This window comes from Brachypodium distachyon, chromosome 2 (genome assembly GCF_000005505.3).
Source record: "Brachypodium distachyon strain Bd21 chromosome 2, Brachypodium_distachyon_v3.0, whole genome shotgun sequence".
In the NCBI taxonomy this organism is placed as follows: domain Eukaryota; kingdom Viridiplantae; phylum Streptophyta; class Magnoliopsida; order Poales; family Poaceae; genus Brachypodium; species Brachypodium distachyon.
In genome coordinates this window covers 41,227,362-41,252,956 of record NC_016132.3, presented here as the reverse complement: position 1 = coordinate 41,252,956, position 25,595 = coordinate 41,227,362, and the positions used below count along the sequence as shown (strand labels likewise).

Sequence of the window (25,595 nt, the reverse complement as noted above, 5' to 3'; positions counted from 1 at the left end):
CCCTCAATTTCCTAACCACGTATGCAAACTTGATAAAGCCCTTTATGGTCTCAAACAAGCACCACGAGCTTGGTATGAGCACCTAAAAGAGCTACTAGTGGACGTGACTTTGAAATTGAGGTAATTGACCCCACTTTTTTTACTAAGATGGTTGGTGGTGATTTGTTTATATGTCAACTATATGTTGATGACATCATATTTGGTTCTACTAATGGTGTGTTCAATGATCAATTTGCTAAGCTAATGACCGAAAAGTTTGAGATGTCTATGATGGGTAAATTGGAGTTCTTACTTGGATTTGAAATCAAGTAATTGAGAGGAGAAATCTTTATTAATCAAACCAAATACACCCAATATATGCTAAAGAGATTTAAGATGCATGATGCCAAGAGTGCCAATACCCCAATGCCTACATCAAGCTCTCTTGATCTCGATCCCAATGGTAAAGATGTGGATCAAAAGGTATATCGTTATATGATTGGTTCTTTGCTTTACCTTTGTGCATCTAGACCAGATATTATATTGAGTGTAGGTATTTGTGCAAGATATCAATCCGCACCAAAAGAATGCCACTTAGTGGCGGTCAAAAGAATCTTTAGATATATTTGGTTCATACCCCAAACTTTGGTTTATGGTATCCTAAAGGATCAAGTTTCAAGCTCATGGGATATTCGGATTCGGATTGGGCGGGAGACAAAGTGGATAAGAAGTCAACTTCCGGAACGTGCCAACTTCTTGGTAGGTCTTTGGTGAGTTGGTTTTCTAAGAAGCAAAATTGTATTTCTCTCTCCACGACGGAAGCCGAGTATATAGCCGCCGCAAGTTGTTGTGCACAATTATTATGGATGAGACAAACATTGTTGGACTATGGAATCACTTGTGACAGTGTGCCTCTTTTATGTGACAATGAGAGTGCAACCCCGTGCCAACATAGCACGAAGCATATTGGGATTCGTCATCATTTCATTCGAGAGCATGTGGCCCGTGGTGATGTTGATCTCTCTTATGTTGCCACTGGTAAGCAACTAGCGGATATTTTCATGAAGCGAATTGATGAAGCAAGATTTCGGGAGTTAAGGCATGAGCTAAATATCCTAGATTTTAGTGTTGTGGTTTGATAAACTTGCACCCGTACCCACGGCTAACATTTGTCTAGTTTGGATGCGCGCATGGACGTAGGAGGAGCATTGCTCAATTCATGGGCAAATGTTACTCTTACTATGCTAACATTAATTTTATACATTGAGCTTCAATGTGAGTTTTGAGTCTTGAGCCCAAGAATCTATATTCTCGGTGTCAAGCTCATACATACTCAAATATGGTGGCCTAGGCCACCGCCCTCACTCTTGTGAGGTTGATTTCTTCTAATACCTTGCAAATCCTTTTATATGGTCAATTATGACATTATATGCTTATTATTGGAAAGCACTCATCTCTTGGTATTTCAATTTGCATCTTGCAAGAGTGAGTGTATACATCCATATGTATCACCCTTTGTGTAATAATCCAACCCAGGCCAATCTTATCTATACCAATTTCATTCTCTTATGCTCAAAATTTCCTATCCTTTGACACATTGGAATTTTTCTGGGATCGGCGGAACTTCCGGCCGACCTCCGGTTAGCCGGAACTTCCGGCCTACCTCCGTAGCACCTCCGTGATGCTACTAGTATCATGGTGCGTTTTGCGGAGGTTGGGCCGAAAGGGCGGCGGATGTTCCGGGTACCCGGAAGTTAAGGCCTTCGGCGAAACTTCCGGCCCTGGAGCGAACCGTTAAGTGGGGGGGACCGACCCGAGTTGGAGAGTTTCTTCCCCACTCGGCCCCGACCCCCCTCTCTCTCTTGCTCTCCACCGAACCCGAAGAACTTCACCAAGCTTCGCTTGGATCCGCCGGGACCTCCGGCCTCCTCCCGATCTGCTCCGTGGGGACTGTTCCCCTTGATCTCCACCATGGGACGGACCGGTATTGCCTCCTCTCCTTCCCTCTAGGGTTTGGTTTCAAATCCTTGTGTTTGAGAGAAATTAGGGAAAATTTGTGGTGGATTCCATTGCCTATGTAGGGTTGATTGACTAGATTGCATGGATTTCTAACTATGTTGGCACATTGATCCGGATTCGGTAGTTCCATTACCGTGACCAGCGGAACTTTCGCCCCTGGACTGGAACTTCCGGACCTGGAGCGATTTGTCAGCATAAGTTTTGCATCCATATAATCTATTATTGATCCTTAATTCCTGAGCACTTATCTCTTGTCCATCGTATCTTTATTCTTGTCTCGGGAGGTGCAAGCTCTAGCAAGAAGGGCAAAGGCAAGGCCAAGGTTCCCTCACCGCCTCCATGGCTTTCCAATAAGCGCAAGGCGGAGATCATCCGGGCTGAGCGGGAGCGCCCCATGCCCAAAGTGCAGAGATCAAAGGCAGCCGCCCGTCAAGGAAAGTAAGGAAAGCCTATGCTATCAAGAAGTGGCCTCAACAAGTGTTTACGGTTGAGAGGCGTAGGAACCCTTACACCATTCCTCAAGAAGAAAACATTTAAGATGACAACTTCCACAACACTTTTCAGATTCGTCTCTTTGAAGAAGTTTACATGACTCCGGTCAACAAGGTTGTGCCTCAGTGCACCATCAATGTGAAGGCTATGGAAGATGACATGGATTATTTTGGAGATGCACTTGCCATTTGCAATACTTTGAAGCTTCTTCCCATCATGCAAGTGAATCAACAGTTCAATGAGTATCTCGTGGCTCAATTCTATGCCACGGTGCACCTAGAGGAGAATGATGCAGACAATGTGAGAAGGATGACATGGATGACTCTTAATCGCCAAGTTAACGCCACCTAGGCTGAGTTTGTTGCTATCCTTGGTTATCCCGATGCTGGACATTGCACACCGTCAGGCTTTCGCATTCATGATATTCCCAATCCGTATGACAAGAAGGTTTTGAAGCCTCTCTATCTTGAGGGAAGGGCCATTCCAGGGGCAACCAAGTACTTGAAGCCTACCTATGACATCTTGCAACGCATTTACTGTGAGACCATTGCTTGCAAGACAGGGAATTCCGATGAGATTCATGGATATGGGGTGGATCTCATGCTCCAAACCCATTTGAGAAGGCATGGTGAAGAACCATTGGATGTGATGGATTACATTTGGCATGAGTTGAACTTTGCCATTGTCTCTAGGAGAGTTCCTCCATATGCCCCATTCATCATGAAGCTAATCCTAGCCAAGGCTCACAAGCTTGCCGATATGACCTATGAGCCTCACCACATCAAGAAGTTGAAGAAGAAGAAGCACCTTGCACCGCGGTTTGGCGACACGGTTGACACCGATGATGAGGAGGAAGACCCCATGGATTTTGATTATGCTCCCTCTTCTAGCCCCTCTCTCCCAGGCAAGAAGGAAGGATGGATTGCTAAGATTCGGAAAGTCTTTTGTATGTAGAAATCCATGGAGCAGAAGGTGTACAAGAACTACAAGGACAATCACCGCATTCTTCGCAAGCAAAATGCCATCTTGAAGACCCTTGGAGCTGAGGATGTCTCCTCCGTGTCAGAGGATGAGGACTTTGTCGCATGGAAGTCATCCCATGGAAATCGGGAACGAGATGATGGCCACTTTCCTTCTCCAGTCGAAGATGAGTTACCCGCTGCTAGTGGTAATGAGGATGATGAAGCATCCGAAGAAGAAGAAGAAATAGAAGCAGAAGAAGAGGAAGAAGAAGACTCCGAGTGATTTGTTTGCTTTTCCCTCTTGGGACTTTCCTCCCTTTTTGGTGTCTTGATGCCAAAGGGGGAGAGTGTAGTGAGACGGAGAGTCTTAGGAGCGTTGGATTTGCATGGGAAGTGTTTGAAGTCACAAGCTTGTTTCTTTATTGCCGTCTTTGGTCTTATGTGCTTGTGAACTTAATTACTTTGTTGTGAGCTACTTTATCGTGGTTTGAGTAAAACTTGATAACTATTTGGAGTGATGTGTGTAATAGCTAGTCTTATGGATTTGTGCTTCATGCCTATTTGCACATTGACTTGCTATGGTAGTTTGCTTATTTGTTATACATCATGTCTTACTTATCATGTGTGGAGAAGTTTGTGTTTGTGCCCTTGTAGCTTATGCTCCACCACATGATCTCATTGCAAAAGGTTTCATTCAATGTTGATATGCCTTGTGAGGTATTGCTCTAATCTTTGAATGAATGAATCCTCTTACTCTTGAGAGAGCTTATAGTTGTATCTTTAATCCTTTGCAATTGAGGTATTGGTTTACAAAATTTAGGGGGAGTGTTGATCCTAAGGTATGTGCACTTTGCATATCATGCAAAATTATTTGGTGCATACACCTAGGGGGAGCTCGTCTATATTTTGTATTCCTTTTACATCTAGTTTAATTGCTTATCTTTATGCAAATCTTTGTGTTGTCATCATTCACCAAAAAGGGGAGATTGAAAGGGCATTTCTCTCCTAAGTGGTTTTGGTGGTGAGGACAACGCGTTGTGTGGACTAATCGTGCGTTAAGTTTTTTCAGATTTGATATCAATTGGCGCAAAACGATTCGATGCCCTCAAGTTTGGAAAAGAAGCGTAGTGGAGTTTAGCGGCTAGCTTTTTCATGTATTGAGTCGTAGGAACTCCGTACTATTAAGAGGGAGTCCACATGGGAAGGTAATGGGTGAATCGCTTTTCACGTACACAAACATACATCTTGCACCCACATAAAGCCTACCAAAAAGTGAGACAACAATTTTCTTAATCTAGCTGTGGTGCCTGTGTTTGCCCAGGTCCGGAAGTTCCGGTGGAGTTCCGGGCAACCGGAACTTCCACCCTACCTCCGGACCAGCTCCGTGATGCTACTGGAATCCTATATGGATTTCAGGAGGTTGAGCCGGAACTGGGCAAACACAGGCACCAAAAGATCTCCCTCCATAGAGCTTCCCCCTTGTTGATTCTTTGAGGATTGGAGGACAAGAGCTAGATTTAGGGTTTCACCAAGTCACAAAGTTGATTCCCCTTGTTTCTCTTGTGAATTTCGTTTCTCTTGGGCTTTTGGAAGCCCTAGACGGAAGCGGTTGCCTTGAGCTCTCCCTTGGTGTGAGGAGCTCGGGGATTGGATTGGGAGCCTCCAATTGGTTTCTAGCCCCGGTCAAGTTTGTAAGGGTTTGGACTTTGCCCCCAAGGAAGCCACTAGTGAAACTCACCTCACCTTTGTGGTGTTGTGAGAGCTCATCCCACCTTTGTGGTGTGGTGAGTTGGAGAATAGAGTGAGCCATCGTGACGTCTCTACCTTTGTGGCAGAGCACTCCTCCAAATGGAGACGTACACTGACCCCAATAGGTGGAACTCCGGTGAAATCTTCGTCTTCGCGTGTATCTTTTCCCTTTTACATTCTTGCTATCTATTGTTGCTTTGGCTATTGCATTTCATACTAGGGTTGCATTCACTTTAGAAATCTAGCAAACCCTAGGATTAAGTGCTTTGTATCTTTCAAGAAAATAAAAATAAAAATAAAAAGTAAAATTTGGTAGTCGCCTATTCACCCCCCCTCTAGCCGACCATACCGATCTTTCAACAGGGAAGCTTAAGGTTGCAAAAGCCCTAGTGGGTAGAAGGGAAACACAACAAAATACAAACTTCCCAAACACATATGGGCCCTACAAACTTGGCTAGGGTGCAGGGGTCTGACGGCTTTAACAAACCATAGACAAGGGTTGCAGCCATGTTCTCTGGCCCGATCATGGGGTACCGGTGCTCTCCGATGCTAGGTTGGTTGGGTTCACCCGACATGGCCGCCAAACATCTAGAGGTGCTGCAGCGGGGTAGGCCCTGGCATGCCACTGTCCTTGAGCCCAACATCGCAAGGCGTGGTCCTGAACATGTGGGAAGCCTTTTCTAGGCAGTACTGCATGGTCTTCTCATTCTTGGCCTTGGGGATCATGTCGATGAAGTGGAGAGGGGGGCTCCTTCTCTGCCAGATGGATGCTACGCAGGTTGCGGAACACCGAGTCAATGCGTTCCTTCCCTCATGCATGGAGCTTGCAGGTGGTGTCCTTGTGTTGCTCTTCGAGGCCGATGTTGAGGTTGACTGCCGACGAGGGGTCCTCCAAGGTGGAAGGGAGCTAGGGCACTCATCATCGACGAGGGGGCGGCCACTTCACAGGCCAGCACGAATCACCAAATCGCCCAAATTCATCACAAGTTTCGGCGATCAAAATAACATCAAACTTAAATAAAGTGAAATCACTCGGCCCCTTCGTCATCTACCGGTGTTGATGGCACTTCCGAGCTCGCGGTGGTGTAGAAGTGGCCGGAGTTGCTTTTTCGGGCGGTGATGGCGCCGACGGAGTAGAGGGGGCTGGTGCTGCTGTGTCGGGCGCCGACACCGGCGCTCTCGCTTCGGCCAAAATGAGCCTGCACTAGCCGTCGTCCACGCCTTCACCTCGGCGTCCATGCCGGTGGTGTCGCATGTCAAGATCAACAAGTCATCCCGCCTCTTCTTCGCCACGACATTCGCCTTGAGGATCTCAAGCTTGTCATCTTGCTTCTTGATCACCATCACCCACCGTGACGCCGTGACCCTCTCCCTCTTCGCTGCTCTTGCAGCGGCGTCGGACATGCGCTTCTCGATGCATGTGTAGAGACGCTCCGTGGCCAGCGCGGCATCCCTCATTGCCTTTGCCTTCTTGTGGCCGATGGGCCGGCCTTCCGATGCCACCGAAGGAGCGGCTTTCCGGTCGTAGGTGCCAGACTTGGAGAGAGCATTCCGCGCCTCCATCCACTTGTCGCATGTTTCAATTCTTACAAAACGTGGATGAAATTGAACTCGATGTCGTCATTGTCTTCTCGGTAGGCAGTGAACATGGCGACCATCTACAAGACCCCGGGCGGCAAATGTAAAATCGCCGAAAAAAGACGCTGGCTTACCTGATCGTGGGAGATGCTGCCGCTTTGGGGTCGCCGGCACACCTCTTCTTGAATGCCGTGCCATTTGTTGCACTCTTGTTGGATCATGCCTCCTCGGTGCGACATGCCGGACTCATTGCGATCGTGGGTCAACATCGTGAACTCCCGATCGACAACCCGACGCTCATCATACGCCGCCTTGACCCACCTCCAATCGGTGTTGGCATTTTGATTCACGCCGGTGAAGGGATCCATGCTCATGACCTTCCAAGCTTCGGCGAGGCACTCGTCTTCCTTAGAGGTCTATTTGGGGCCTCGGCCTCCGCCCCCGGCCTTCTTCTTCTCGGCCACCGACTTCTTCTTCCCCCTCGGCTCAGCGACGGCGGGCTCCTCTGTCCTGTCGACCCATTCTTCTCACTCTTCGTCATCCTCACCGGCGTAAGCCTCTTATTATTGGTTGTAGGTGTATTGGGCGTGCTGGGAGCCGTCGTTGATCATGTCGGCCATGATTGACTCGCCTTGCTGAAAGATCGGTATGGTCAGCTAGAGGGGAGGGGTGAATAGGCGACTAACAAATTTACTTTTCTTTTTTTTTTCTTGAAAGATACAAACAATTAATCCTAGGGTTTACTAGATTCTCTAAAGGTAATGTAACCCTAGTATGAAGTGCAATAGCCGAAGCACTAGCCGAAGCAAAGGATAGACAATGAAGTAAAACAAGTAAGTAAAGGGGCAAGAAGGATACCACACGGGAGACGGGGATTTACTTCGGAGTTCCACCTTTTGGGGAGGTGTATGTCTCCGTTTGGAGGAGTGCTCTTCCACAAAGGTAGAGGCACCACAAAGGCTCACTCTATTCTCCTCTCACAACACCACAATGGCGAGGTGAGTTCCACTAATGGCTTCCTTGAAGTCGAACGCCGAACCTTTACAAACAAGGAGAAGGGCACAAATCCACAACTTGATTGGAGGCTTCTTCCCGAATCCTCAAGCACCTCCTCACAAGATTGGAAGTCTTGACGAGACACCTTCTGGCTAGGGATCCGAAAATCCTAAGAGTAACAAAATACACCAAGGAAAATGAGGGGAATCAACTTTTGATTTGGTGAAACCCTAGATCGAGCTCTTCTCAACCCTTCCTCAAAGTATTGGCTTAGGGATGCACTAGGGAGAGATCTCGAGATTTGAAGCTCTTGGTGTTCTTGAGTGAGAGAAAGGGGATGAATTGGGTGTGCTTGGGCAACCAAACCCATTGGGGACGAAGCCCCTTTTATACCCCTTCAAAATCCAATTGTTACGACAAAATTCAATTAGACCAGTACCAGGGCGGAGGCAGACCGGAAGTTTTAGGGGGTATAACTTTTGCCTTGCTACCGGTCTCCTAACACTATGCGCAGCAGGATTCCAGTAGCATTTCAATACCTGACCAATACCAGGGTAGAACTTCCGGCGACCAGAACCTCGGGCTAATGAAGCGGCAGTATCAGCTAAAACTGAATTTGTCTGACAGACTTAGCGGGATTAAAGCAACTCTCAACTCAAAGCTGGAATTAGGCTTTATGTGGGTGCAATCTAGTAGATTTGTGTACGTGAAGTTGATTCACCTAAAGATTTCAAAAATGGACTCCCTCTTTATAGTACGGATTTTCCTACGACTTAATAAAATAAAAAGGCGTCAATCCTTATACGCTTATTTCCTTTTTGAGAGCGAAGAATCGTGTCACAACACAAGTTATCAAATCTGAAAACACTTGGCGCACGATTAGTCCACAAGTCATGTTGTCATTAACACCAAAACTTATTAGGGAACGAAATGCCCATTCACTTGCGCCATTCCGCCAAACGGGTTGGGCGTGGCCTGGCTGCAGCCGGCGGGGAAATGCTGAAAGGACGCGGACGGCGAAGAACTGTCGTAGGAAAGAGGCCCCCGCCACAGAGGAGGTGAGGCGAAGGCGTTGGGGTTGAATCCACCGAGGGGATCCATGGCGAAGGTGTTCGGGTTGAAGCCGCCGAGGGGATCGGTGTCGAGGTTGTCCGGCAAGAACCGTGAGAGGAATGACGTGCCATTTCCATGGTTTTCATGGGGCATATGGGGCAACACCGGCGAAATGCTTGACGGCGACTGTTACGTCGAAGAAATCCCTTGGCTGCCGCTGCACCAGTACTGGTCAGAGGGTGGCCGCGGCACCGTCATGCCTGCCATGGTCGTGGCCATCTACGCCGAGGCCGTGACCCTCTTCGCCTTTATCTGCCGAGCCAGGGCGGCGTTTCTTTCCTTGGCCTTCTTCTCCCGACCTCGGCGGGCGGCGTTCTCGACGAGGCGACGGGTACAATCTGCCGCCCCGTTGGCATTGCTCATCCCAAGCGGACGCTCTTCTCCCTCAGTTTCTTCGCCGCTGCGTTGCCGGCCGCCGTGCAACGAGGCGCTGCATACCTCTTCAACGACATAGCTTTGGGGTGGCGGTGGTGTCGGCGAGGCGCTTTGAGGAGGTGTCGGCGGCGAGAATGGGGAAAATGGAGGGACTGGCCGTCCAGGTGGGGGGAAGTGGAGGGAAAAGGGGGGTGCCGGCAAAAATTTGGAGGAAAGTTTGTATTATCTCACCGACAGGTGTGGCCCGCATTGCTTTTTGCTTCAGCCGGCGCCCCCGATCACACCCCCGCGAGTTGGGTGCAGCCTGGGAGCGCCGTCTAAAATCTTAGGCCGCGCCGGCTAATTTTTAGAAATTCAGGGCTGGACTAGGTGGTTTTTGGGCGCCGGCGCCCCCATTTGATGTTTGGGAGGCCTTAAGGGGGGCGGCTGGAGTTGCTCTAAGGATGGAAACTCATTGCAGTCCAGCCGTCCCTGCTATTTTGGATCCGGCCTGCCACTTTTTTCGGCCGTATCGGGGGCGCCGGATAGATTTTGTTTTTAAGGTCCAGTCGGTTCCCAGCAGGCGCCCCCAAACGCCTCCCCAAACCAAAATTTACAAATATTGCAAATTGAAACAAGCACATTATTTGATAAGTTTTGAATCACATTTCAAACAAATAAGAAAAACCAGACGTTTCCTCGGAGCCTCCACAAATGCTCAACCAGATCATTTTGAAGTTGCTGATGAGTACCGGCATCTCGAATTTCTTGCCACCGGACAAGGAAACCAGCAAAGGCGGCTGGCACCTGGTGATTAACAGTGGCTAGAGGACCCATCCGTTCACACGGTTCAGTGTCAAACACCGAACATTCCCGCTCGCTCTCAATGATCATGTTGTGCATGATCACACAGGTAGTCATGATCTCCCACATCTGATCGACCAAGTGAGAGCAGGGTACCTGACGATAGCAAATCGAGCCTGCAACACACCAAATGCCCGCTCGACATCCTTCCGGCATGCTTCCTATTGCGTCGCAAACCAAGATCTTGCTCCTCCTACGGGTGCATTTGAGATTGTCTTCACAAAAGTCGACCATCTTGGATAGATGCCATCTGCCAGGTAATATCATTTGTTGTACACATGGCCATTGATCTCATAGTTCACCGGAGGAGCAGTGCCTTCAACGAGCTTGTCAAACACATTCGAGCATTGCGGCACATTGATGTCATTGTGCGATCCGGCCATACCGAAGAAGTGCCAAATCCACAGATCCTGATCGGCCACTGCCTCAAGCACCACACTACATGATCCTTTGTGGCTTTTATACATGCTCTGGTGTGCAAATGGACAGTTCTTCCATGACCAATGTATACAGTCGATGCTGCCAAGTATACCTGGGAATCCTCTTTCTGCATTATATGCCATGATCCGAGCTGTGTCTTCTGCAGTAGGTGTACTCAAGTACTGATCTCCAAACACCGCCACAATTGACCTACAGAACTTATACATGCAATCGATGGCCGTGGACTCGGCCATGCGGAGGTAGTCGTCCTGTGTATTTGCAGGAATTCCATAAGCAAGTAAACGGAGGGATACCGTGCATTTCAAAGTGTGCCGACGGCGTCCCTCTTCAATTTGAAGTAATCGTCGTACTCCCGGAGGTACTCGGCGATATTCGAAAAGAGATTCTGAGACATTCTGAAACGACGCCGAAAGATCACATCGTTGTGCAATGGATCATCAGCGAAGTAGTTGGCGTACAGCATGCAGTAGCCTTCCATCCTTTGCCTCGCCTTGCTCTTGCGGCGGCCCTTCCTCGATCCTCCCCTTCCCGGCCGCTCTGCATCTTCGGTGATGAGGCCAAGAAGCGATGAGACGATGAGTTGATGCTCATGTTCGCTGCCGGAGGCAGCATCATCGGCAGCGGCTACTTCCTCGTCAAAAAGCGCGGCGAGCATCTCTTCGTCGTCCAAATCCATGGTCTTGGCAAATCGTCGAACACCTTGCGAGCAAGGAGGCCGCGGGGTGGGCACCAACGAGGTGCTAGAACTGGCCGGCGGCGGACGGCGGAACTGAAACTGCGGCGGCAAAGAAAGATCTATGCGGCTGCAGGTTTTTTTCTATCTGCTGCGTACAGTCGCCGGTGAGAGGGGTGGTTCCGGTGGCGATTCGGGGGTGGAAGTCGCTGAAGCTCACAGAGAGGGGCAAATGGGGTATGTTTTGGGGTTTGTGCCGCTGACAGTGCTGGCCCACGAGGTTTTGCGCCTGAGCCGGCGCCCCCGACAGCCCCCCCGGGGGTTGGGTTCGGCCTAGGGGCGCCGGCTAACTTTCTGGGTTGCGCCGGCTGAAAAAGCAATTTGGAGAGGCCGGCTGGATCGGAATTTTCGCGCTAGCGCCCCCTAAACGGGAGGACGGATGGAGATGCCCTTACCGAAACCCCCCCCCCCCCCCCCCCCCCCGCTATCCCTACGTCGCCCTATCCTCATCCCCGATTCCCCAACCCAAATCCCCGCTCCACTCTCCAACACCTCCTCGCCGGCACGTCACAAGCCTGCTCTCGTCTCTCGTTCACACGGAACAAGCAGCGCGCTACAGTTGTGCCTACCAGCTAGGAGACAACAAAACGATTCTTCCTGGAAGCTTCCACTCGTCAACATGGCCATCATAGCATGATTTGTTACTTCCTCCGATTCTAAATTGTTGTCGAAATATTATATGTATCTAGACGTTTTTTTAAGAATAGATACACTCATGTTTAGGCAAATTTGAATCAAAAATTAGGATAAGAGAGGAAGTACTTGTTATATCTTGATTGATTTCTTGAATTGTTTTGTTGTATCTGTAGCTCCGTACCTTTACTTTCTTGATTTCTTGTTCGGATTAGTTCAAACTAGCTGCTACTTTCTTCCTTTTTCCTTCAACTATTTCGATTTGTTTTTAGATCTATGCTTCTAATTTGGTTTTGCGGGTAGAAGAATAGACCTAACCAAATACGGGTTTTGGCATATGTTCTCAAATCTGGAAAAAAATTGTATTTCCCGCGAACCGTATTACCCAAATGCAGAGGGGAGATTTCCAACCGGGCCCTGATTCCCAGAGGCCAGAGGTAATGGAGTATCGGTGCTGTTAGGGCGATCGTGCTGTTCCTCAGGATACCGTGTACCAGCTATGCATACAAGCTGACATAAACAAATACTCCCTCCGATCTTATTTTAATACAAAATTTAGACTAACTTACTACAAAATGGTAAAATACAAAATTTAGACTAACTTACTACAAAATGGTCGACACATTTCATGGATTGGCGGGAGTAGAATACACCGAAAATTGGAGATCAGTCTTACCATACAAGCTAACAACCATCAAAGTTGGGTTACATCATCACACCATCTACAACGTCGGGTACACTTGTTCTATACCCAGGAGACAAAGCTACGAGTCTAAGAGCTGGATCGTTTTATTAATACAGAACTTAAAAGGGGCCACATTTCCTCCAGCCAAGAGCAGCACCTGACTATGATCTGCCTGCAAATGGAAAACAGGTTAAGTGGTAGCTGCCCAACAGAAAAATTGGACGTTTATTACTTTTTGCCTCAGATTTTTTTCAGCACATGATGTTATCACACCTCATCTGACACGTCTACTCAACATGTGAGAAACCACCTCCAGTCTCGGATTTTGTTCTGCAGGGAGAAGAGTGGTATCACCTCAGTTGGTACTTGCTATACTAATAGCAACAGAAGGTAAAGCATTAACAAGAAAAAACGATCTCTAGAACAAGTCATTTGCATGGAAGAACTTGTGCGTTTTGGCTGGGTAACACTAAAAAAACGCTGCAAATTGGAAAATACCACCAAATGATATCATTGGTACAGTGAAACCAATAAAATGAAACCAAGTTACGGAATAATATGCAAATTTAGAATTAGACAGGAGCCGCCAAATGTAACAATTCATTTTAACTCAAGCAACATATTACTATGGTTTACCTATGCCTTGGAAGGCTGGAACAATCTTGGGCACATAATTATTACTATCAATCTTGGGCACATAATTATTACTATTATGATCTGCCTTAGTTAGATCTCAACCTTGACGGTTCAGTAAAATCAAGAGGAAAATAAACAAAGAACACACTATGGAGGAGCTCTTGAAGTGCAGCAAACTCAAGGAACAACATTTCGGGCATCTTTGGATTGAAGGAATTTCAAAGGATCTTTGTAGGATTTTAGCCCATAGGATTTTTCCTCTAGAGGCTCTTTGGTTCGAAGAAATTGATCCTACAAAATTCCTATGGATTGCTTTCCTATACCTCAATTCTATAGGAATTCTAGCAAGAGGTTAGACCTCTCGGAAAAATTTCTTTGTGTCTGACAACCATGTCATATACTCATCTCCATACAAAATTCCTACATTTTTTCCTATGACGCAACCAAACAACTTATATACATATTCATGTGTTCTCAAATCCTGTAGGGTTTGCCCATGACATTTGATTTCTACGTTTTCCCTATTCCTTAGTTTTATAATTCCTATGATCCAAAGAGGCCCTTCCTTTTGTAGTATGACTATATTCAGCTCTTTAATACTTTCACAAATGACGTATAAAAATGAAATAAATTGCTCAGTTTTCAGCAAAGCTTACTTGTGATCAGAAGGATTGGGCATTACTTCATATACAATTGTGGCCACAACATCCCTTTTGTTCTGCAATAAATGTTGTGGATCAGCATTTCATTCAACTTATCTTTCCAGACTAAACAAGCAAACATTTGTACCTGAGTAGCTTCACCACGCAACCCAATGTAATATATCTTAGTTGCATCACCACCAAAATTATCAGGAAAATGCAGAGTAAGGTTAGCCACACCCTGGAACCTTGAATATCTACAAGAACATAAAAATCCCAATAAGTGAAGATCAAAAGGAGCGCCTACAACACAAGCTACTCTGAATGCAACGTACAGAACTTTAAAACTTAGCGCAAAAAAGAAATTCAGCAAACAGCAAGGGAACAAAATCAACCTAGTACTTAAATGATTAAATCTAATACCCTACCTGCAAAATGACAACTACTGATTTAGAGAGCAGCAGCACACATATCTAACAAAGTTCAGCCTATCGAGCAGCAGGAACAGATAGCAGTCAATATTCTCAGTACCTTCGCAAAGATTACCAACTTGGAAAATACCACCAAACGCGTCAAAGATACGTGTTGCCGGGCCCACACATCATCCCCCCCCAATTCGATGATGTTGTTCTCCAACTTATACAGAAGCAAAAGGCAATTTATCTAATGGAGCATATCATCTAAACATATGTAGTAGTTTATATGGGAGGGACTTAAATATTTAGGTTTCAAGAGACTAAAACTTGAACATTACTATTTAACAGTACAATTTGTGAATTAGCACGTACATGCACAAAAAGAACAATAACTATTACCTTGTTTGGTACTCAAGAACACCCTGCAAATTCTCTGCCAGTTCCCATTCCTACACAAGCAATACATCTAAAACTACAGCTGGAGTTTCTTTGTGAGCTGGGTAAGAAAAGAAGAAAATTAAATACAAACCTGCACAGGCTGCATGTTTTGAGCATCGGAAAAGTCGATACCTTCTCTATTGATAAATCTGTAACGTATCAAGGTACTCTTCATAAATTTCACATCATTATTGTTTAAGAGGAGAGAATTGGACGAGTCAAGAAATAGAAAACCTAGAGTTCTGAAACTTACACTCTCATCCTTGAAGGGCTTGTCCCATCAGCACCACCAACAACAGAAATGCTTTTGATCTTGACATCAGATGTGAATCTACAAGAAAAGGGACCACATGCCAAAGGTGACCAATTATTGGAATGGAAGTTACAAAAAAAAAGTCTGAACTCCTAATACAAGTCTAAAAAGTATTATACCCTATTCCATTATAACGTCAGATGAACAAAATGTAACACATATGGATGCAAGTTTAATGTAATACCAGACATAGAAAGAGTATTGCAAAATAGAATGCAGGTAACTTTCCGTTTCTGTTACAACAGAACTTTATGAAAGACAACACATGTCTTGATGTCCATGTCATCTATTTTCTCCTATCTTGAGGAGGTTAACGTGGAACTAGCATGCAGGCCCTCATAAACAATTCTGGATTCTCCAAGATGATATGTAGAACTGATGGGAGGATGTGCAAAGGACATATTTCAATGACTAAAAGTGCATAGTTTTTCATAGAAATCATTATGTATGATTCCTCAGTATTGAACCAGCAGAAGACATATGATTTGACATGTCCAGGGAAAAGAGAGCACGCATCAATCAATGCAGTGTCCACAAGCATAGCTTGGATTGAACAAGTGAGCACAACCACATCACCAGATGATCAAAACTAAAAGATCCATCAAATGATTATGATAAAGAAGTCCATCTAATGCCTCTTGAAGCCAAAACAACACAAATTTCTGAATTCTAAACACTATAGCGGTCAATCCTGCATGTGAAGACATAAAAATTGTTTAACATGCAATTAACGTTTACTTCTATGGTGTTAAGGCAATGAAGCACCAATGCAGTTAATCAAGAAACAGAGGGGAACAGGTACACACACATACATCTAAATTTAATTGACATGAGCTACTTACGGGATGAAAATAAGTAACTCAGGGTCACCCTCATTACTCTCCAGAAAACCCTGGTGCAGCAAGGATGCTCATGAGAGTGCAGGTAACAGATATGAAAAGAAACATCAGAAATAGGACGTGCTAAAAACACTTGTCATTGAATAAATGATCTAAATTACAGCATGAAGATTTTCATCTTCATTCTTTTTTACCTTACAGGGATTAAATAGTAAAGCCAGATATGCTGACATAACAAGCAGTAGTAACATCCACAACATATCAATAGAGCTGCAACTTTGTGACCCTCAGGGTACCCTTTGACCCTCCTTAGTTCAACCAAATGAACTAAAGTTTTAAAATGAAACAACTTTTTGAAAAACTATTTCATTTGTTTGAACTAAGCAGGGTCAATGGGTACCCTGAGGGTCACCCTGCTGCACCTCTACATATCAAGCAGAAGTATGGTAATTTTTTTAAAACCACATAGTAAAAGGTCAGAAAACATTAGTTACAAAATGTCTGCATACCCAACTCTCTGGCCTACTGTTTCCCAATTGCCAATTCGGAATGTCAGCATTTCCCCTTAACGCATTTTATGTCTTGTGTGGCTAGTCTGACGCTTTACAGACATCCTTACTACATGTTACAAACCAATTGTAATCCTTCGTAGAGTAATCTTGTAAATCATGCCATGGATGCCCTTTTATGTGCAAAGATGTGCCCAATTAACTAGTACGTACTAGTTAGAAATACAAGGAAAGCTGCTAACGGCATTTGTTCTAATGCAATATCAAACAAGATGAAGATCATTGATCCACATGAGGACGGAGTATTTGATACTGAAGCAAAAGATTGGCAGTGACAGCTAATCTACAAATGCCCAAACCATGGCAGACAACAAGCACCAACGGAAACAACTCTACCTAATGAGATTATGTTTACCAATCAACATCATAAGAACGGGGTTATGGTGGCTAGTGGTTACTGAACTACAAGATCACAAGCTTAAGGACCCCTGTTGCCATCTCTACCCATCGATGTTGGCTGAAGTACATACCCCAGAAGTCTCGAGGCGCTGCTCCCACGGCTTGAATACCGATTTGACGCTCCCGGGCACAGACTCATTCAGAGCCACCACCTGTATGGGGAAATAATCGTAAAGAAATGCAACAAGAGGAGCCCTAATCGACCTTTCTTGAATTTCTGCAGTAGAAACCAACACGGCATATCGTAGATTTATGAAGATTCACGGAAGAGCAAACTAAACGGAGTTCAGCTCGAGGAGTACGAGGGGGAAAAAGAGGACGCTAACCAATCTGGTTACTGAAGTAGACAGAGAGGGGCGGGAATTAGGACTAGGGGACCTTGGGGATATCGATGTGGTTGTAGAGCGACCAATCGGCGGCGCAGTTGTGATCCTCGCAAGCGTGGTCGTGCAGGCACGCCGCCATCCTCCTTCCTCCTTCTCTCCTCCACCGCTCGCAAGGACTGCAGAAGGGGTGGTGGCTTTTGTTTGATCTGCTCTCCGCCGCCTGGCGTCCGCTTGCTTTCCTCGTCGGCTGCTTGCCTCTCTGGTCTCTGCCACTCTGGTTTGGCAGGGGTTTGGACGCTCTCCCTCCGTCTCTCTCTTTCTCGCTACTGGCGTCCTTGCGAGAAATCTAGAGACTCGAGATTCTTTTCTACAGTACTAATCTGGAAATCTGGAGTACTCTATTTCATTTCATTTACGGAGTATTTTATTTCTATCGAATAGATACGCGTCGCTCCAAGAGCACGCCAAATCTCCAGAATGGTCGGTGCACCTTGTGGGTAGCCGTACACGAACACGATGCTAATCCATCTCCTCCTTTTGTCGCTTCTCGGACTCTGATCCAAATCGTGTCCAACGAGCAAAGCCACATTTCTAAAATTTTGCTATTACTCCTCGGTTCAGTAATAACGTACGTTAATCGGCATAGAAGTAGTGTACCATTCGGGGAAAAAATCAGCGAAAATTTAATAATTCGATATTGTAATTTTTTTGACAACCAAACCATATACTCCATATTATCATTTTTTATCTAATAATGGTCAAAACTAAACATGATCATGTGCTCAGTTGAATTAAGTTAGCGCCAAAGTTTGCTTAATTATCCTATTGAAAAAAAAAAACCTAAAATGATCTCTTAAAGTGGTCCGAGACAACTTGCATTCGTTACAAAGTGCGGTGACAGAAAAAACCCTTTAAGAATACAACAATATACGGTTGTACAAATCAGACAACACAACCCACATACGCCGAATAATATAACCCTAAATATTCAAATTCTCTAACATTCATATGAGAAAACTGTGAATTAAGAATAGCGACAAACAAATGAGAACGGTACATCTATTCTTTGTCACTTTGGGTATCAAAAATACATGCAGAAGATCTCGACAAAAATGGATCTACGCAATCTAGCGTTTGCCTAATTCAGTCTGGAGAATCAATATGCACCGGCTCTATTACAGGCACGCATGCGGCAATATAACCAGTGTTGTTACAGTCTTACACGCACGCATGATGCAACGAATTTGTTAGCTACCAATTGCTTGCGGTATACCATCTTCCCTGACTATCACCGCATCCACCAGATTGATGGTCAGTGGTAACAAAGATGTACTAACTGGATCTTGGCTCAAACAAATATAATATGGCCTGTACTATGATCTCAATGCACCACGCGAGTATCTCCACAAACTGACTGCTAACACCAGTGCGCCACCCATGGCAGCCAAAATCTGCACAAGCGGATGAATCTCAAAATGCTGACATGGTCATTGAGTAGAAATTAATCGAAACAATAGCATGGCAAATACAATATCTAACCTTGGCATCTCTGCTAAATCCACCAGAACTGCAACTAAACAATGATATCAACGAATTCCAGCGAGACGACTTTGGCATGAGAATTACTACGGTGTACTGTTTTTTACAAGGGAAAGATATGACTCTTTGCAAGGCCATTTGCATGGCCTGTGGTGTCAAAACCTCCCTAACCTTTAACCGACCCTCATCTTGGACCTGCACAAGAAAAAAATTGAAGAGTACTCAGCAACACAGGGGTCATTTCAAATAGATAATTTAAAATGGAAAGAAAAGGAAAACTGAGAAATGTAGCTTTGGTGATGGTTAGTTATGCATATAAAACATTCAAGCATATGCCTTGCTTTTGTCACCTTGATAACAACCAAGCAAGTAACAGGAGAAAGCAAAAAAACATGAACTGGACCACAGACAGAAAGATCACAATATTACCTTGAAGGTAGATCCAACATCTCCCGAATAAATCCTTGATTGATAGCTTCGCAGAATTCTATCTAACCAATAGTAATTTTCCTGCAATTTAGAAGAAAACTTTTAAGATATGTAAATATTAAAGTGCCAACTATACCAGCACTAAATATTAGATTTAAAAAATCCTACTAAACCTGTAATCCATTTTCATGTGCTCTTTGTTCAATTTCTAGGATGGTCAATACATCTTCTTCAGAAGGGCCTTCGGTCTGTAGATATGATATCTCTTCCAGAACAAAATCGACCTGAAGAAATTCTGAGTGGGTCAAAACTGAAGCTGCTAGTGACAAAATTGCATACATCTTAGCCAGAATTCAAAAAACCATACAAGTTTAGATGACATGTCTGGATCGCATGAAAAATTCACACTAATGTCTCCACGAACATCCCCGCTTCTGGAAGGTTTGTTGCCACCTAAGAATACACCCACATTAACTGAGTAGACCTGCAAGACAAAAGGATTGACTGAATAAACACCAAATGCCACACTCCAGGTTGAAGGAATAATCGATCCAGATGGTGCTTGCGTGATGAAGATATTTTACCTGACCATATTTAAATCGAAGTACTTGCATGATTTTTGTTTCGAGAAGTTTACTTAGAAAGCCAACATAGTGAATATCCTCCGTCTTAGCACACAGCAGAATACATGTTTAATGCAGTGTTAGCTTTTGAAACAACATACCATTATAGAATTATATCATTTGAATGACTGCATACCATCATTGTGCTCTTCAGAACCACAGGAAATCCTAGTTGGACGAAGCACTGAGCTTCAACCATAGGGCTGCGCACAACTTCTCTGCAAGCAAAGAACACATTTCAGGGTAAGATTACTTGACCAGAAGGAAAATTTACGCAAAGAAAAGAAACTGTATGGTTGCTTCATCCTGCAAGCCCGCAACTGATATAAATGCATATGAGCAAATTTGCCAAGACAAATTGATTAAAAAAAAGCAAACCTAATTATGGTTTCCGGAAACTTGAAGGGCAATCCTTTTAAATCATCCCGACAAAGTGGCTGGACTGTATCCTTTACCTTAGGTATCCCACCCTACAAAATATTTGCTCATCAGCATTACACAAGTTAATTCTTTAATTTGAAACAATCAAAAGAGGAACAGGCATACCAGGTACTGCAAAATCAATGGAATTGAGATTGCTGGGTCTATATTTCCAACTATTACAACAGTAAAAGCTGATGGATCCTTGAAGCAATTGTTGAAATATTCACATGCTCTGATTGGATCCACTTTCTTCAAGTCGCTTATTCTAATTGGCTGCATAATGGAGCTCTAGTAAGTTTTAAGCAATAATATGAAAAAAGCATTGGAATTTATTGATGTTCACCCTTTAAGGTATACCTTAAAAAAGTATGAGTTCCCATAATTTATTTCCCGTGTACGATTTGCAAATGCAGTGTAAGGATCTCTTTCTTGAGCATAGATAGCTTCCTCTGCCATTTGCATCACTATTTTTACTTCTTCATCTCTTGGCTCCACTTTTGTCGTAAATAGTTGGTAGACAAGCTATATTTCAGAAGGCAGTCAAGCATAAGAATAGGCCCAATTTTCACAGTTAAGAAATGATGCCACCAGCATGTCCCCCCTGTGAGTTAAAAAATAATGTATCCACAATTACAAATTCTTGACATATAAGCAAACCTGCAAACCAGTCTCAAGATCCGATGGTGAACAATCGCCAGAAAATGATCTCATGTACGCCCCAACTTTTGTACCAACTTCAGCTCTCTTGCCAGCAAGCATGTCCATCAAGACAGAAGGTCTGTAGCCGAAAATGCCAATTTCTCCAGCTATTGTTGAGCCCATTGTGCATGAACTATATTCTTCTTCAGATAATTCAGACAAACCACCGTACGCAAACCCAGTAAAAACAACCTTCAAATAGTTCAACGTATAAAAATATTTGAAACATCTCCATGTCAGCACAAAAAGTAACTAAAGTTAAGTGGTAAGTGTACCATAAAAAAGAAACTATGACATGAACTTTCATTTCATAACAATGTACAACAAAATGCAAAGAGTCAAATGCAAATAATGAATTATATGATTCAAATGAGGCAGAACAAACAAAAGGACATTACTGTCTTAGTTTGTTCCTGCTGTAATACAATTGTAGCAAACCTATGACTACGGAGTACGGACTACGGTACTGGAGTTCATTTGCTTACCAGGTAATTTCCCATTTGACAATAATTAACCTAACTATGCTCTCCAGCAGTCCAGCTGTATACTGAATGTGAATGCTATGACATATCATTTGTTCTTATATCATGTAGCAACACACCATGACACCAAACAGCGCATATACTACAAACATATCACACTGCTTCTGAAACTCCAAAGAAAATGTACTCCCTCTGATCAATAAAAAGTGTCGCTCATTTTGTACCAAATTAGTTCAAATTTTGTACTAAGTTGGCGACACTTTTTATGGGTCGGAAGGAGTAACATCTTTCAGCTTTTACCCACGATTGCAAAATGGGTGTGTCAGAGGCAGGTCTAATTATGAACAAAAAATAGTACTTATTGCAGTGATGGTCCAATCTGTAAGGAGTTATTATTATTTTAAACCCCTATCTGAATAGAAATATATTGATGGTAAGGAGCACTAAGCAAAAAAATGCACAAGTCCATTCATTACTTTCTTGAGTAATCAAAATCACTGAAAAAAATACTATTCCACAACAGCCATTAAGGAACATGTATATATATGTATATTGATACTTCCTCATTAAAAAAAGGCATGTCAATACAACCACAAATTTCTAAGAGAATGGAAAATAGACAATGTTGGATTGTTTTCTTTCAAACATGATAAATGGCAAATGACAGCGAAAATGTTACAACAACCAGTTCAGTTGTGTGTGGCTGCATGCTAAAGACTTCCATAAGAAAACTAAGGTAGAAAGGACTGGAAGTGGTCAAATGGTATAGATCCATAATACTGCTAACCTGATCATCAAGAAAGTCGGTACACTTATAGCAAACCCGCATGCCATTTGATAGTATCATCTCAGTAGCACCTATGCCTGGGTGCTCTACTTGATCAACAATGTTTCTGCGATGAAATGTAGCATGTACAACAGTAATAAGGATGTGGTGAACACTAAAATGCACATACGGTCAAAAAATGGTTTCAATAATCTGCCAAAAAAGACGGCTCATGATGAGCAAAAAGGTCAGTTCCGTTTATGTGACAAGGAACGGATATTGTGTGATCATACCCTGGCTCTGGACTTTGGCCAACAATCTCTTCAGGTATTTGCTCTTCGGCCCAGGGAGGGATAGCCTTCTGTTCTTCCAGAGTGTTGACTTTCAATACGACTGCTTTCAGATCCTCCAAACAAGCATGAGCTCGAGGCTCAACTATCTTGATAACACAGCTACTGGTTGTTGAAAAGTTTTCTGCAAACTTGATCACTTCCGCAGAAGAAATGTCTGGTTGAAAATAAACAGAGAGTTATAGATGACTGGAAAACTGTGATACGCAACTCATGGAAGTAATGTCATGACCACTGCAAACTGCTATAAGCAATGGATTAATTACAGTGAAAAGTAAAATGTCATAACAAACTGTAAACATGAGATCTTATACTAGGTAGCACACAAATGTACTTACAGGGAAGAAGAGTCTTCTGCAACTGTGCTTCATATTCAATCCCGACAACAGGCTCCTCACGAAGAAAATGCTGCAAAGCACGGGGTGCACTAATATGCTTAGCAAACTGTAGGTGATGGACATCAGCGACTCGATTGATATATCGTATCAAAAACTAGTAGATTAAGACATATTACTAACACAATTGATCACATAAGTTACAAGTAACATCACATTAAGAACTGGAGAGCAACTTTGTAGAACACATAAAACTTCATTAAAGCAAATTAAAAAGGAAAACTTGACATGCAATGAAATAAATTCTACGGTCCTAAACTAGAGTGAGAGATAAAATTTTGGACACCTGCAAATACTCGTCCCGTAAGCTGGTTGACTGCATTTGATCACGCTCCAGATAGGCAGACTCAATCTCTGACATCATTAAAGCACGTACAATGGATATCTCACGTTCAGAAAATCCATGAAGCCTTGCCCTAGCAACCTTAAGAAAAAAAATGTTGAGAGGATCACTTTGGAGTAAAATTCCACCTAGGTAATGGGGGAACTGCTAGTTTACACAAGTGAAAATATCTACTTTTGCAAATGATTGCCACTGTGCCAATGATACAAACATTGTAATCAAGACCCCAAGAGGGCTTATACCTCTCTGAAACATTCCATAATATAATGTTACATCTGATCAGTTGACGGACCAGTAGATATTTGTCATTCGTATGCTATTGCTATAACAGAGCTATGCTTTGTGTAGAATAAATGATTCCCTTAAGGACCAGGGAGAACTAAATACAGGCATTTGGATAGAGCAGGGTGCCATTGCAAGAAATGCATCTATTAGGAGATACTAAAATTATACAAAAAGTACCTCAAGTAGCATAGACTCAAGAGCCTCAACTGTGCCCCTTTCACGGCAACTAGATGTCATAATATAAGCCTTCACTGGATTGACAAGAGCATCTGCGGCTGACGAGCATGAGAAGTATGGAGGATCCCTCCTACGCGATATTTTAAAGAGCCTCTGGTTCAGAGCACAATGGAACATTGATTCTGCCAATGAATCCCTGTAGTCTTTCACTGTTTTGATTTCACCAGCAGGCATCTTGCAGCTAATAACAACAGCTGACTGTTTTTGGTAGAAGAAAAACAACAGAACATATCAAGGTGTCTTATTAGAAACATTCACATTTACTTGCAAAATATATCTAGATTATGAGGTACCAACCCCTGCAGCTTCAGATTCCACAAAGCATGAAAATCGAGGTTCAATATGCGATGGAACTGGGAATTCTGGTATTAGTGGTGGAGGGTAGGCAGCTGGGGATTTCTGACCAAAATGTTCCTTTATCAACTCAACAACAGCCTGCAGTAAGTCAAGACACACAAAAGAAGGTAAGTATATGGATAAATGATGAATCATGTATGCTTTATGAGAGCAAATACAGACCTGTGTATCTGGGAAGTCCCCGACGGCAAAGACAGCCATGTTACTTAGATGGTACCACTTCTGATAAAACTGCCTGACAGTCTCATGTGTAACAGTCCGTATCACCTTCTCAGTACCTATCGGCAAACGTTCTGCATACTGAACCAAAGGACATTAACAAGCCATACCATTTAATACCTACAGTTTCAAATACACCACCACCAAATCAAATTAGGAAATTCACTACCCCACAGATTGCATCCCTGAGATTTCATAAGACAAGTTTACTGCTTGAACTACAAACCTGAGACAAATCCATTTTGCACAAACAAGATATGATGGAACAAGTGATCATATTGTAGCATTTTCAATTTCTACCAGGACAGAGACCAATACCTTAGAACCCTCAAATAACAGCGCCCAGTGTGAGTCCTGCATCCGGCCAGTGGCATTGCGTCCGCCCCTGTACTCCTCCAGCACAGCACCCCTCTCTTTGTCCAGATCCTCTGCTGAAACCCGAACCTTCTCACCACCATTTATGAGCATCAGTCACTCGACACCACTGTCAAACTACACAATAGTGAAAGGTAATGTAAGGACGGAACCCAATTCTCTGACCTCGGAGCTGAACTCGGCGAGGACGGAGATGGCCTGGGAGAGCAGTCCGGGCTTGTCGACTGGCACGAGCAGCTCGTATATTGTTTCGTCGGAGGAGGTGAGGGCGTTCTGGCAGGCACCAAACTCGGCCCCTATGCTCTCGAGGAACTTGACGATGTCGTGGTTGGTGTAGCGTGACGTGGCGCTGAAGGCAAGGTGCTCGACGATGTGCGCCACCCCGCGCTCGTCCTCCTCCTCCACGACCGACCTGCGCTCGCCGGATCAAACCAGCCAAGCCAAGCACATAGAATCACGCCCCAAATCACACAGAACGAAGGGGAACTGGCAGCAGCTTCAACGAGAGGGAAGGCGCGGCTAGTTAGCGTGTACTGACCCGACCTTGACGGCGAGGGAGAGGGCAGCGCGCATGCGGGGCTTGGGGTTGGAGCGGACGTAGTAGGTCAGGCCGTTGGGCAGGCGGCCGTAGGCGACGCCGACGGGCTCGGCGGGGAGGGCCTCGTCCATGGCCACGGTCACCAGCTTGAGCGACCGGAACCCAACCCCGCGCCGCAGCCCCCGCCCAGCCACCGCGCCGCCACCAGCCGGCGCCTCGGACGGCGGCGGGAGCAGATCCATGACTGCTTCTGCTTCTGCTGGTGCACGGCGAGAGAGAGCGGAGGGATCAGATGGGACGGGTGCGTCGAGCTCGGGATGTGCGTGCACTGCGCTGCGATACGTTACGTGACAAACCGGC

The 25,595-nt window shown here is 44.6% G+C and overlaps 2 protein-coding genes across 2 annotated transcripts; both read right to left on the bottom strand.

The window, feature by feature from the left end:
• Positions 1-12,417: 12,417 nt before the first annotated feature.
• Positions 12,418-17,573, bottom strand: LOC100834916 (PITH domain-containing protein 1). Its single transcript, XM_003569167.4, has 10 exons — positions 17,228-17,573; positions 16,921-17,001; positions 15,885-15,934; positions 14,983-15,060; positions 14,821-14,878; positions 14,691-14,740; positions 14,024-14,132; positions 13,891-13,952; positions 12,872-12,928; positions 12,418-12,770 (listed from the first exon to the last, which is right to left on the bottom strand). Exons 1-9 carry the CDS (start codon positions 17,312-17,314, stop codon positions 12,886-12,888), a joined length of 618 nt encoding a protein of 205 aa, XP_003569215.1. The 5' UTR covers positions 17,315-17,573; the 3' UTR covers positions 12,418-12,770; positions 12,872-12,885.
• A 563-nt stretch (positions 17,574-18,136) lies between these two features.
• On the bottom strand, positions 18,137-25,558 carry LOC100828786 (zinc protease PQQL-like). The gene is made up of 21 exons (XM_010233619.3): positions 25,236-25,558; positions 24,863-25,109; positions 24,641-24,766; positions 24,266-24,403; positions 24,044-24,181; positions 23,687-23,944; positions 23,168-23,305; positions 22,825-22,894; positions 22,430-22,643; positions 22,158-22,263; positions 20,847-21,080; positions 20,547-20,711; positions 20,313-20,462; positions 20,145-20,236; positions 19,903-19,984; positions 19,728-19,811; positions 19,511-19,627; positions 19,317-19,427; positions 19,144-19,224; positions 18,715-18,909; positions 18,137-18,626 (listed from the first exon to the last, which is right to left on the bottom strand). The coding sequence occupies exons 1-21, from the start codon at positions 25,475-25,477 to the stop codon at positions 18,549-18,551; spliced, it is 3,066 nt and encodes a 1,021-aa protein (XP_010231921.1). The 5' UTR covers positions 25,478-25,558; the 3' UTR covers positions 18,137-18,548.
• Positions 25,559-25,595: the final 37 nt, after the last annotated feature.

What these genes read in the sequence shown, in the direction of transcription:
- LOC100834916 (XM_003569167.4), bottom strand. Translation starts at nt 17,314, where the DNA reads ATGGCGGCGTGCCTGCACGACCACGCTTGCGAGGATCACAACTGCGCC. An exon ending in ACCACATCGATATCCCCAAG is followed by an intron (nt 17,002 to 17,227) that starts GTCCCCTAGTCC and finishes TTCCCCATACAG; the next exon opens with GTGGTGGCTCTGAATGAGTC. An exon ending in GTTCTTGAGTACCAAACAAG is followed by an intron (nt 14,133 to 14,690) that starts GTAATAGTTATT and finishes ATGTTCTTGTAG; the next exon opens with ATATTCAAGGTTCCAGGGTG.
- LOC100828786 (XM_010233619.3), bottom strand. Translation starts at nt 25,477, where the DNA reads ATGGATCTGCTCCCGCCGCCGTCCGAGGCGCCGGCTGGTGGCGGCGCG. An exon ending in TGTTATTTGAGGGTTCTAAG is followed by an intron (nt 24,404 to 24,640) that starts GTATTGGTCTCT and finishes CCTTTGGTTCAG; the next exon opens with TATGCAGAACGTTTGCCGAT. An exon ending in GATTTAGCAGAGATGCCAAG is followed by an intron (nt 18,627 to 18,714) that starts GTTAGATATTGT and finishes CCGCTTGTGCAG; the next exon opens with ATTTTGGCTGCCATGGGTGG.